Source organism: Panthera pardus, unplaced genomic scaffold, assembly GCF_024362965.1.
Source record: "Panthera pardus isolate Hobbes unplaced genomic scaffold, ASM2436296v1 HiC_scaffold_25, whole genome shotgun sequence".
Lineage (NCBI taxonomy): Eukaryota > Metazoa > Chordata > Mammalia > Carnivora > Felidae > Panthera > Panthera pardus.
In genome coordinates this window covers 82,177,097-82,191,336 of record NW_026526821.1, presented here as the reverse complement: position 1 = coordinate 82,191,336, position 14,240 = coordinate 82,177,097, and the positions used below count along the sequence as shown (strand labels likewise).

Genomic DNA, 14,240 nt, shown 5'->3' with positions numbered 1-14,240 from the left:
AATAAATAGAAATATAACACCAGTACATAAATTTTTGTTCAAATTAACTACATTTTTCCTTTATGTCATAGTAATTGATCTTTTGTTTTAAGGCACAAGATTCTTAAATTATGGATTAGCCATAAGACTAATCAATAACATACAATCAGCTTTCTATCAAAGGTAAACCAATAAAATAGTAACATAAATGAATTCATGGCTAACATTTCTATTCTAATTGAATATCAAAAAACTCATACACTACAAAACACAGGGTTGGTTACCCTTCAAAGAGGGTATCCATTGAAATACAACTGTCTCTGATTTCTAAAAAAAAATTTTTTTAGTGTTTATTCATTTTTGAGAGATGGAGACAGAGCACAATCAAGGGAGGGGCAGAAAGAGAAGGAGACACAGAATCTGAAGCAGTCTCCAGGCTCCAAGCTGTCAGCACAGAGCCTGACGCGGGGCTCGAACCCAGGGACTGTGAGATCATGACCTGAGCCGAAGTCGGATGCTCAACTGACTGAACCACCCAGGCGCCCCATGATTTATAAAGAGAATATCAGGCGTATTTACAAAACAAAATATTTTAAATTCAATCTTTGAAGCTTTAAATTTAGTTAGAGGTCAATTTGAGACTACAGGGGGAATCAGGTTACTATATTTTTTAAAAGCACCTTCAACTGTAAAAGTAATACACACTTATCCCCAGTCTCACAGGTAACTACTACGAACATACCTTTCTTTCCCTCTAAAACTTTCATGTACAAGTTTGTGGTCTTACATAAACGTATTTAATAAAGAACACTCACACAAACGGGATCATTCTAAAACTTTTTAAAAACTTAACCAGTAAGTCTTAGACATGTTTCCATAGCAGTGGATCTTTTTTTTTAAGCATGCCATTTTATATGGATGTCTCATATGAGAACTCTTCTTACTCTCATGTTTTCAACTTAGTTCATATAAAACTAGTATAATTATTGCTTGTAAAAGTCTGTAGCACAGTACGGGCAGTGTTACGTCAGTAAATATCAGCTCCTTTTTTCCTCTCAACAATCCAGTTTCTAAAATAATTTCAAGTAAAATCTTTTTTTTTTCAGGCTACACATAGTGATTTGACAACTCTGTATGTTATGCTACACTCACCACAAGTGTAGCTACCATCTATCACCATATAATGCTATCACAATACCAATGACTATAATCCCTATGCAGCACCTGTCATCCCTGTGATTTACTCATTCCATAAGTGGAAGCCTATTTTTTAAATTCACATGTCACATTCATGGAAAAGAGGAGGAAAGTTACAAAATACTGCAACTCCAAAATGGTTAGAAATCACCGTAATGTAGGGGGAAATGATCACTATCGATCTCATCCCGAGTAAGTAACATTTCTATCTTCTAATGTGCTGCCCTAAGTAAGTTTTCTTTTGGGTGGGGGGTTGAAAGTAACAACTTTCAAGTGATTTCTAAATCAGTATTTTAGCCAAATTTTTATAATCACTTCCCTTTTAGAATCTAATCTAACATCTAATATGATCTGTGTTCTGCACCTAAGGAAAAAAATGAAGGCGGGGGGAATACCAAAACTAATCAACTTCCTCTAAGGTCCAAAATTAACACTTGGGCCTTGAAAGGTCCTAGATCTCCCAATATCAATGGAACATACTGTCTCCGTGGGGCTGCACCGGGGCCAAATTCCCAGTATGCAGAGCAAAAAGTAAATGATGCTCTGCTAAACTCCCCCCCCCCCCCCCGCCCCTTAAAAACTGCGAAAGGGCTGCGGCTCATTGCATGACAGCACTTCCCCCTTTTTTTTTTTTCTTTAAACCCGTTTCCTGCCTCCCGTTCGGTATCTTCCACTATACAGGAAGAGGAAGGCCTCTTGGTTCTTTCTCCTTTCGACACAACCAGCGACCCTGGGGAATGGAACCCTCAACGAACAAACCTACCCAGCCTTTTTACCCCTCCAGTCCTTTAGCCAAACTGTCTCCGCTCGGGCGCGGAGCCGGCCCCTGCCGGGCAGCAGACTGGATCCCCAGTCCAGCGTCGGCCTCGCCCGCCGCCCTGACCCCGAGCCGCAGGGGTAGCAGGCTCGGGGACACCAGGGCTGGACTCTGTCCGCTAGCTCCCCACGCCCGCAGAGGCCGGAAGAGCTGCCCCGCGCCCCCGGCCCCGGCGGCCGGAGGGCCCAGGGGTGCAACCCTGGGCGCAGAGGGCCGGCGCGCCACTAGCACATCCCCGCCCGGGCCTGTGGCCACGGCTTCTCCGCCGGGCTCTTACCCCGGTGCCGTTGTCGCACACCACCACCTTCCTGCCCTGGCTGTCCATCGTGCGCCCGGAAGAGAGCCGCCGCCGCCGAACGACCTACAGCCCCTGCTGCCCGGCCCTTTCCTCTTCCTCCTCCTCTTTCACAGCCCCTCCTTCAGCCCAACTTTCTTCCCCCAACCGGAAGTCACTGCACGGCCCCACCCGCCATTTAAGACACAGCCTGCACGGAAGCGGTGGAGGTGGGAGGGAGGGGGCCGAGACTGGCAGCAGTACGCTCCAATAAGAGATGGAGCCTACAACTGAGGCCCCGCCTACAACTCTGGCTTCAGCTTCTGTTCCAGCTCAGGCGTACGGGTTACCGCCCACCCAGGTTCTTCCTCACCGCTTTTAGTTCCTGGATCTTCTCCCGGCCGTAATGGCGGCAGATCTGGCGAATGCGTCGGCCAAAGGCGTCGCAGGAGTTGAGGGGGTCGCTTACCGGTCTGCAAAAGGTGCAGGCAGGAGAAAGACCCTGGATCTGTTGCGAGATGGCAGTGGAATGTAGCGAGGAGAGACGGCCGGGAGGGCGGAGGGCATGGGAAGTAAACCTGGACTTCCCCCGCTGACGACCAATGAACGTGGCTTGGTGTATCATAGCTTTTAGGCCTTTTTAATGAGCAGAGCGGGGATGGATACACACACATGAAATCATGCGTTTATAGTCGATGTCTCCCAATTCCAGCCCAACCCCTTTTTACCCAATTTGCTCATATCAAGCGAGCAGGAGCGGGTGCCTACCTTTTCAGCGTCCTCGCTCACCACCTCCCTTCCAACAGCACATTGCTTCACTCTTCTTCAGTGTATGTACTTTTTGAACCCAGAGTCTTGGCTTTGAAATCAGACAACCCGAGTTTCAGATAGGGCCCTGCCACTCAAGAATTTTGTGATTTTGGACATCTCCTTGCTTATGCATAGGAATACTAACCTCTACTTCCATGGGTGGTTGTGAGGATAAAATGCATAAAGTATCCATTCAGTGGTGGCTATTTGTTATTAATTAAATACCTTTAAATATATAGTTCTTTCTATTTATAATGCCTTTACCTTTTTCATCAATCAGGAGACTTCTGCTCATGCTCTAAACCCAGTTGTCACGTCTATGAAGACTTTGCTGGATAACCCTCAAGATGCTCTTTACTCTTTCTTCATTATTAGTTTACCGTGGGTATGTGAATAACATTTTTGTGCTTATCACACTCAACAAATATTGGATGAGTGATATTAAAATTTGTCTAGAAAAAATGCCATCATTTTTGAGAGGTGAGAACTAGAATTGTGCCTTTCATATGGCTGTACATGTACAGGGACTAGAATAAAACCTGGATCATGAGCCCTTCAGTCCAGTATTATAATACTAGGCTGCCTCTCAATTTTCACTTTGTTCTGTTCTTAGACCAGTGGTTTCTACACTGTCATAAAGGCATAGGCGACTTTATTCTAATTTAATCTTACATGGAACCTCAACATATAAAATAGATTAAAATCTGCCATAATTGTTGGAAGTTTGACAAATTAGAACGGATAGGAGGCCTCGGAAATATGTCTTCCCCGCACCTGCTTCAGTAGTGGTTAAGGTACCTCAGCCTGCTAAACAGTGCATTCGTTCACAAACCACATCTTCCTTTTGTGGCCCCAGTGCCTAGCACTGTGCCATTTTCCTCCTGGAGGTATATTTATTTGGTCTGAGCAAATTGAACTCAAACATTTCTGTGTCCTTTTAATTGTCCTCTCTATGAAATTAAATTTCATACTTTTATTTTTTACTTTTAAAGAAATTATAATTTTTGTTTTCTTACAATTATAGAAACAATACATGCAGATGATAGAAAGTATCAACAAATATTCACTACACTAATGAAAATGCAGCAAACCCCTTGATTACGCAAATTCAGATTCAGTACTATTGGTAACTGGCTCCTGCCTTCTACACCAGGCACAACCTGGTCATTTCACTTTCCTCAAAATAATGTGATCATACATTTTAAGGCAATTATTTTGGTGGGGGGGAGGGGAGGGAGACTTCATTTCTAGCCTTCTGTGGCGATTTTGCATACATTATTTCACACAAAAATCTTACTAGGTAAATATCCCTATTTTACACATGAGAAATGGGGCTTTAAAAAATTAAGGTTAGCAAGGTGGTAGGATAGAAGCTTACATAACAGAAATCAATATATTTTCATATGTCATTAGTGAACAATCTGAAAATGAAATTAAGAAGACAATTCCATTTCCAAGAACATCAGAAAACTCCAAATAAATTAAATGCAAGGCCTATACACTGAAAACTGAAACATTGTTGAGAGAAATCAAAGAAGATCTAGATAAGTAAATATACCATGTTCGTGGGTTGAACATCCATTGTTAAGATGACAGTTCTCTCCAAATTAATCTATAAATTCAAATGTAATCTCTATCAAAATCCCAACAGACTTTCTTTCATTTTAGAAATTGACAAGTTTGATCCTAAAATTTATACAGAAATGCAAAAGAATCAGAATAGCCAAAACGATTTTGAAAAAGAAAAGCAAAAGTGGCAGACTTCCACTGATTTCAAAACTTGTTATAAAGCTATGGTAATTAAGACAATGTGGTATTGGCACAAGGATGGACGTACAGATCAATGGTACAGAATAGCCCAGAAATAAACTCTTACATTTATGGCCAATTGATTTCCAACGAGCGTGCTAAAACAATTCAATGGCAAAGGGTAATCTTTTTTTTTTTAACAAATAGTGCTGGGACAATTGGATATTCTTCTATGTGGAGGATAAAAGAAGAATTTTGACCCTTATTTCACACTATACACAAAAATTAATTCAAATGGATCATAGATTTAAATTTGAAAGAGCTAAAACTCTATACATTCTGGAAGAAAGGACAAGAAAAATCTTTTGATGTTGAAGTAAGCAAAGATTGCTTGGCTACAACACCAAAATCATGATTCAAAAAAAAAAAATGATAAGCTGGACTTCTCAGAAATTTAAAACTTTTTATTGATGGATTAAGAAAAAGAAAAGAAAAAAAGAAGCCACAGACTAGGAGAAAATATTTGCAAATCATATATCCAACAAAGGACTTATATCCAGAATAAATTAAGAACAACAATAGTAAGACATATTATCTAATTTTAAAGTGGGTGAAAGATTTGAATAGACATTTCACCCAAGAAGTTTTATGAATGGCTAACAAGCACATGGAAAGATGCTCAACATCATTAATCCTTGAGGAAATACAAATGAAAACCCTAATGAGAGTGGTGGCCTGCAGGCAGCAAGGCCACAGGTGGGCTGGCTTTGGTGCCCCTCTGCCAGGCAGTCAATGCAGGGCCTCCCCAGGAACAGCTGGGACTGCAGGGCAGGCGGCCCTGCTGGTTGGTGGGAGCTGCTAGGCGAAAGCCTTGCACTCCTGCGCAGTTTCAGCATCTTCCTGCAGGGCTGCTCTGGGCAGTGGCCTTCAGCACATTGAAGCTCAAACCAAAGAACCAAAGCATGAAAGAAGATACGGTTTTTAGATACTTCCAAACAAGCCATAGTTATGCTGTCCATCCACTTTGCAAACCTAGCAGGTCTCATTGAAGAGGATCCTTGTTCACTTCAGCTCCCTCTTGGGACATAACTGTGGGCATGCTGCTCACCTACATGGGCGTGCAAGTCCGTCTGCGTCTTGATAGAGTGGCAGCAGTGAGAGTCCCCGTTCTGATGAACGTGGAGACCTTCTGCAGTGCAGAGCCTAAGGCAGTGTGCTCTTTAACACCATGATCAAGACTTTTTAAAAGTCTGTTGTCTTCATCATCCTCTTCACACATCAGTGGGAAAAGGTGGCCCTATTGAGTCCCCTGAAAATTCAGACCTGAAACTGGCCATCATCATGCTGATCATCCCCTTCCTCGTCAATGCTTTGATGTTTTGGAGAGTGAACAACTTCAGGAGAAAGGGGAGGACGAAAGCTAAACTAGAAGAAAGGGGAGCCAATCAGGACTCAAGGGAGGAGAGCAAGGTCCACTGCCGGAGGGCTGAGTCCCACGTACAAGGAGTCGGAGTCTGCAATCCTGATCTCAACGGATGACAAGATGGAGGTGCGCAACGTGGAGGGGCACCTGCGCAGACCAATGCCCTGAAGGCTGCCGAGAAAAAGGAGCACCGCTTACTGTTGCCAGTATGATATTCCCACGCTGAGGTCAGGTTTGGGGGCCCAGCCAGCTGCCTGGTGGGCCAGCAGTCACTCCACAGTGTCCTTCCCGTCTCTCTTACTCTTCCCTGCCTCTTCTACCTCCACTCCTCTTGCTATCTCTGCTCACTCCCAGAATACTATGACTTGACAGAGGGAGGACCCACCAATACTGAGGGGAACGTGGTAGTTGGAGGCATTACAGTGAGGAAAATATGCAAGTGTAAAAAAAAAAACAAACTATAATGAGATACCGTATCATACCCACACTAGAATATCTGTGATCAAAAAGACAGAAAATAACACATGTTGGATGTGGAGAAACTGGAGCCCTCCATTGCTGGTGGGAAGGTACAATGGTGCAGCCACTTTGGAAAAGAATTGGGCAGTTTTTAAAAAAATTAAATATAAAATTAGCATACCCAGAGATTCCACTCCTCAGTATATGCCCAAGAGAAATGAAAACATATTTCCACAGACTCGTACACAAATGTTCATAGCAGCATTACCTATAATAGGCAACATGTTAAACAATTCTAATGTCCATCAATTTGTGAAAGAGTAAACTATGTGGTATATGCATACAATACAATAGTATCGAGCAATAAAAAGAAAACAATACACACTGTAAACATGGATGACCCTAACAAACATTATGCCAGATGCAAAAAACTACATATTGTATAATTCCATTTATATTAAATTTCTAGAAAAAGCAAACTTGTAGATAAAGGAGGTGGATCAGTGATTGCTGGGGCTGGGATCTAGGTTTGGCTGAGAATAGGCATGAGAGAACTTTACAGGGAAATGAAAATGTTCTAAAACTAGATTTTGGTGATGCTTGCACAACTATATACATTTACTAAAAATCATCACACTGTACATTTGAGATATGTAAAATATATTTTATAATTTCAACAAAGTTGTTTTAAAAAATTAAGTTACCTGCCCAAATTCACCTAACTATAATATAACCGAACTATGATTAATCACACGCCTGGCTGACTCCAAAGCCTGAATTTTGTTTACCCTTAGGATTTTTGGAAACTCCAGATCTGTCATGAACCTTAAGCCCCACTTGGCATCCCAGTTGGGGATGACTTTCCTGGAGTAATTCTAGCATTTCACTTGGACCTGATTTATCAGGTCCTTGGACCTTTATTTATCCTCTGTGCTTAGGTGGAAATGCATTGGTATATTTTTATGGTTATAGAGTAAAACAATGTTAAAATACACTTGTATTCTTAGATATGTATCATGCTTGAATTGAAAAGGAAAACAATGTCTTCTAGTATTGAAGTAAAATAATAAAAATAATAAACTCTTTTCTCTCCAGAATTTATAGATACGAATGATTTCCACAGTATAGTTTCCTCAAAAAATTAAAACTAGAATTATCGGGGCGCCTGGGTGGCTCAGTCGGTTGAGCGGCCAACTTCGGCTCAGGTCATGATCTCGCGGTCCGTGGGTTCGGGCCCCGCGTCAGGCTCTGTGCTGACAGCTCAGAGCCTGGAGCCTGTTTTGGATTCTGTGTCTCCCTCTCTCTGACCCTCCCCCGTTCATGCTCTGTCTCTCTCTGTCTCAAAAATAAATAAATGTTAAAAAAAAATTTTTAAATAGAATTATCATATGATCCAGTAATTCCACTACTAGGTATTTACTCAAAGAATATGAAAACATTAATTTGAAAAGATATATGCACCCCTATTATACTGCAGCATTATTTGCAATAGCCAGTTATGGAAGCAATCCAAGTGTCCATCAATAAATGAATGTGTAAAGAAGATGTGATATATACACAGACATACAGACACACACACACACACACACACACGCATACACACACATATAAATATTACTCAGCCATAAAAAAGAATGAAATCTTGCCATTTTCAACAACATAGATGGATCTAGAGGGTATAATGCTAAGTGAAATAAGTCAGTCAAAGAAAGACAAATACCATATGATTTCAGTCACAGGTGGAATTTAAGAAGCAAAACAAATGAACAAATGAAAAAAAGACAAAAAACCAGACTCTTAACTATAGAAAACAAACTGATGGTTACCAAAGGGGAAATGAGTGGGGGAATGGGTGAAACTGGTGATGGGGATCAAGGCGTGCACTTGTCATAATGAGCACTGGGTGATGCATAGAATTGTTGGACCACTGTATTGTACGCCTGAAACTAATATAATACCATCTGTTAATTACACTGGAATTAAAAATTTTTAAATTTTTTTCAAAAGAATGGTTTCCTTAAAAATACTGTTATTTGTATCTGCAGTATCTAAATTAATGAGCAAAAAATCCCCTTAGGGATGTTTTGAGTAGAACTCTAATTCACTCCAAAGATGTTTACTCATTTTAGAAACTGGTAGTGTTACCAGTTGATTAATTTTCAATAATCAATTACAGCATATTCTGTACCTGAAGAACTCAGGAAGAGGACATCCATGTCATTTATTTAATTATTTAGTTTTAAAAGTCACTAAGTCAAAAGATTTGTATTTATCCTGGAAAAGTATTTCTCCATCTTGTCAATTATCTAACCTCTTCCAGGTCTTTCTCATTTGTGTTGCTAAGAGAAACGTTTATGTTAGAAGTGTTGAGTCAAATTAGATGGAAGTAAGTTAATCCATTTGAAAGTGTTTCAGACATCACATTACTACACTCCTAAATTCTTCAGCATGCCTATAAAAAATAAAGCAATCTCTTACAAAACCATGGCATCATCATATGTAGGAAAAATTAGCAATCCGTTAGATTCCATATCACCTAACACTCAGTCCATATTCATATTTTCCCAGTTGTCCCTACAGTGTTTACAGCTGTTTTTCTTCCTAAACCAAGATCCCATCAGGCTTCATATATTGTTTTTGTTGTTACGTCTCTTTAATCTCTTAATCTAGAAAAGTCTTCTCCACTTTTTTTCTTCATGAAATTAACTTTTTGAAGAAGTCAGATCATTTGGCTATAGAAATGTCCCATGTTCTGGATTTGTCTGATTGTTTTCTCATGGTCGATTAAATTTTAAATGACATTTATACATAACTTTGTTATAGGCAAGGTGTGTTGTATGGATATTCTTTGCTTTGTATTGATATCAGAAACAAGTGAAAATCTTGCAATACTGTAAATAGTGCTATTGTCTTGATTTAGCCGAGGATGAGCACAATTATTATGAACACGCACGCGTGCGCGCGCGCGTACACACACACACACACACACACACACACACACACAAGTAGGGATCTGTGATCTGTGATTCCATATCTCTGTTGGGGAAGGGAATAAATAATATGAAAGTTAATAAACTAAATGCTTTACTATCCAATTTCCTTTGTTTGTTTGTTTGTTTGTTTTTAGTAAGCTGTCTGCCCAATGTGAGGCTTGAACTCATGACCCTCATGTTCTACCAACTGAGCCAGCCAAGTACCCTTTTCCTGACTTCATTTAGCCTCTTACTTGCTTTGGATGCTCTGTATAACATAAGTACATCTCCGTATGGGAGGAAAAGAATTCTGGAGAATTTATGTGCTTTATGATTTAATAGCTTTAAGTTATTTTTTTAATAATCGATTTGATTACTATTTTTGGCTTTTAGTGTGGAGATTTTCAACACATATAGAAGTACAGTAAAATGAACCCTATGAGCCCATCAGCTAACTTCAGCAGTGATCAGCTTTCTACTGTTCTTGTTTCATCTGTTTCCTTCCACACACAGTTTTGCTATTCTTGTTTGCTGGAGTATTTTAAAACAAATCTCAGGCATCATGTTTTGCCTCCTTTAAATACTTTGGTATGTTTTCTAACAGATAAAGGCTTGAAAAACATAATCACAATACCATTATTATAGCCAACAAAATTAACAAATTCTTATTATCTCCTAATATTCAGTCCATATTCAGCTTTTCTCAGTCATCTCCAAAATGTCCTCTTTCATTTGTTTTTTTTCAATCAAGATCTCAATAAGGCCTGCATATTGTATTCAGTTGATATGTCTCTTAAGACTATGTTAGTTCATGACACTTCCCTCTCTTTTCTTATACCATATTTTGGGTGAAGAAATTGGATCATTTGTCCTCTGAAATGTCCTCATTCTGGATTTGGCTGATTGTATCCATGCAATGTTGTTTTTCTTGTTCCTCAAGCCTCTATATTTTCTATAAACTGGTGGATCTAGGAGACTGATTAGATCTAGGTTCAACTATTTTGGTGAAAGTATTTCATGGGCAGTGATATGTAATTCCTATCACATCACATTTGAAGAAACACAATGTGTGGATGTCCCGCAGTTAGTGATGTTAACATTATTCAGCAGATTTTGGTTTTATTCAACGATCTATTACAGAGTTCCCCAGGAGTTTGTCACTTAATGGTTCAAGCAGTCATCAATGATTGTTGCCTGTTTGGACCAGAAAACAATCAAGTATAGTTTGCCTGACCCACAATTTCTCATTTCCAAGTCTATTAGGTTTTGACCTAATTATCCACTGCAGGTGCTTTCCAAGAGAAGAATTATAGTTTTAAAACTAGGTTAATTAAATTATTTTTAAAATAAAAAAACAAATCTCATAGGCACTTAGTGTGTATAAGCTATAGTTTTAGTTGGCATTTTAGTTGTGATATTCCTCATTAAAAAGGTTAATATTCCCTGCCCACATCTCACCATATACAGAAATTAACTTGAAATGGATCAACGATGTAAATTTAAGAGCTAAAACCATGAAACTCTTTTAAAAACATAGGGGATATAAATCTTCACAACCTTGGATTAGGCAATGGTTTCTCAGATGTGATACAAAAGCACAAGCAACAAAAGAAGAAATAGATAAATTGGACTTCACCAAAACTGAAAACATTTGTGCTACAAAAGATACCATCAAGTGAATAAAAAGGCAACTCACAGAATGGGAGAAAATACTTGCAAATTATACACCTGATAAGGGACTTGTATCTAGCATATATAAAGAACTTCTAAAATTCAATAATAAAAAATAACTAACCCAATTTTAAAAAAGGAAAAGGAGAGGGCACCTGAGTGGCTCAGTTGGTTGGGCACCTGACTCTTGATTTTGGCTCAGGTCATGATCCTAGGGTCATTGGGTCAAGCCCCACAGTGGGCTCCATGCTTAGCTTGGAGCCTGCTTGGGATTCTCTCTGTCTCTCCCTCTGCCCCTCTCCCCTGCTCACGTTCTCTCTCTTTCTCTAGAATAATTTTTAAAAAATAGGAAAAGGATTTGAATAGACATTTATGCAAAGAAGATATATAGAATGGCCAATAAACTCATGAAAAGAAGCTTAGCATGATTAGCATCAAAGAAACCATAAGGTAAAGGCAAATCAAAACCACAATGAGGTTTCACTTCATACTCACCAGGATAGTTGTAATCAAAGTGGCAGATAATAACAAGTGTTGATAAGGATGTGGAGAAATTGGAAGCCTTATCCATTGCTTGTGGGAATGTTAAATGGTATTGCTGCTTTACAAAGCAGGCTGGAAGTTCCTCAAAAGGATAAACACAGTTAACATATGACTTAGCAATTCCACTTCTAGGTATATATCAGGAAAATGAAAACATATGCCCATACAAAAACTTGTACATAAATGTTCATACCAGTATTATTCATAATAGCCAAAAAAAGTAAACAGCCCAAATGGCCATCAACCAATGAGTATACAGACAAAATATAGGGTGTCCAAATATGCATAATGGAATATTATTCATCCATAGAGAGGAGGGTAGTGTGCTACACAGATGAACCTTGAAAACATGATGCTAAGTGAAAAAAGCCAGTTACAGTTCCATTTGTAATTTATGATTCCATTTATATGAAATACTCAGAATGGGCAAATCTGTAGAGACAGAAGGTAGATTATGGTTGTCTAGGACCAGGTTGGTAGGTTGTGGGGAAGGAACAGAGAAATGAGTGACTGCTAATCAGTATACGATTTCTTTTGAGGATAATGAAATGTTCTAAAATTGCTTGTGGTAATGGTTGCACAACTCTACTGTAGTATTCACTTATTTTTTTCTAGTTTTATTGAGGTGTAATTGACATATAGTGTTGTGTATATTTTAAATAAGTGAATTTCTCCACGAAGCCTGTTTTTTAACCTTTCAGGATAAAAGCTAAAGTACTCCACTCAGGGCCAAATTGCTCTACTATTAAGGGTGGACTAGAACTTGAATTACTGATTCTATCTGTACTCCTTCCAACCCAAAAGCTATTCTTCCTACCAAACACTCTAATGCTATGACTTAACAGCACTCTAGGTCCTAAATGCTGAGTCTTGCTTCACCAAATAAAGCTGAGATGTCTGGAATAAATAAATTGAATGGATGAATGTCAGTGTTCTTTCTAAGTTAGTTGGGGGAATGTTCTAACATATTAGGACTATAAGACTGACAAGCATGGCCACAGGGGACTTTTTAAAAGTAGAGGTTAGGGGCTAAGAATCCAGCATCATAAAGACTTGGATTTAAAACTTGGCTCCCCTCCTTTCAGACTCTCTGAGCAAATTGCTCAATCTCTTAAATACATTATCTTATCTGGTCCTTATATCAGGTATTGGTAGTCCCATTTTTTACAAATGAGGAAATTAAAGCTTAGCAAATTTATGTAACTAGTCAAGTTCAATTTCTGTACGTGGCAAAATGTTCATACTTTTGTCTGCCCACCTCCAATGCTATGCCTCCTAATCACTTACAAACCACAATGGCAGCTTATTAATTTATGATGGGAGACATATCTATTGACCAAGAGGTTTGAATCATCTCTTCAAGGTTAATTTTCCAGTTTCAAACACTTAGGAAATTTAATTAGTAACCAGAATTTTGATAGGTAAGTGTGGACTCTGAACAGAAATAATTGAGGAACTATTCTATGCAGGGAAAGTCTAGACACTTCCATCTGCTTTCCTAAAACCAGTAGGGCTCTGACTTAACCAGGTGTCGTTATTCACTCAACAGCTATGTTTAGAAGATGTACCATAAGCCAGGTCCCATTCTAGGACCTGGGCATAGTCTTGGCCTTCATGAAGCTTACATTTAGTTGGGAGAGACACACCATTAAAGAAATGAACTTAAAAACATGATGAATTCAGATAACCAAAGGGCTATAAGGAAAATAATAGAGAGTGACTTGGGATGGGGGAACCCACTCTGAGAAGATAGCACATAACCTGAGCCTTTGTGTCCGTTAGGATTAGATTCAGCAGTAAGTGACAGAAAACATAGAATAAAAGTGACCTTTGGGGTGGCTGGGTAGTTCGGTCAGTTGAGCATTTGACTCTTGATTTCGGCTCAGGTCATGATCTCATGGTTCGTGGATTCTAACTCCTTGTCAGGCTCTGTGCTGACAGTGCAGAGCCTGCTTGGGGATTCTCTCTCTTCCTCTCTCTCTGCCCCTACCCCACTTGTGCACACGCAAAAGTGACTTTAAAAAAACCCTGATGTTTATTTCACTGCTATGTAAATGAAGTCTGTAGGTGAGAATTCTAGGGTTGAATGACATTTTTTTTAATGTTTATTTATTTTTGAGACAGAGACAGACAGAGCATGAGCAGGGGAGGGGCAGAGAGAGAGGGAGACACAGAATGGGAAGCAGGCTCCAGGCTCTGAGCTGTCAGCACAGAGCCTGACGCGGGGCTCGAACTCACAGACTGTGAGATCATGACCTGAGCTGAAATATGAAATCAGGAGAATTAGGAGACCAGGGATTCAAGATAGAAGAAAGATAAGAATTCCATGATTGATGGTAGAACATA

General features: G+C 39.5%; 1 protein-coding gene, 1 long non-coding RNA gene and 1 pseudogene across 2 annotated transcripts in view; 2 read left to right on the top strand and 1 right to left on the bottom strand.

The window, feature by feature from the left end:
• ACTR2 (actin related protein 2) overlaps positions 1-2,446 on the bottom strand; it is a 38,348-nt gene extending 35,902 nt beyond the window's left edge. The window contains exon 1 of the mRNA XM_019438125.2: positions 2,271-2,446. Within this exon, the coding sequence (XP_019293670.1) occupies positions 2,271-2,318 (48 nt within the window). The 5' untranslated portion in view covers positions 2,319-2,446. The remainder of the gene's footprint in view (positions 1-2,270) is intronic.
• Positions 2,447-2,479: 33 nt separating this feature from the next.
• On the top strand, positions 2,480-3,627 carry LOC109260167 (uncharacterized). The gene is made up of 2 exons (XR_002076897.2): positions 2,480-2,749; positions 3,358-3,627. It is a non-coding gene; the product is annotated as an uncharacterized LOC109260167 (long non-coding RNA).
• A 1,154-nt stretch (positions 3,628-4,781) lies between these two features.
• LOC109264297 (store-operated calcium entry regulator STIMATE-like) lies at positions 4,782-6,574 on the top strand (annotated as a pseudogene).
• Positions 6,575-14,240: the final 7,666 nt, after the last annotated feature.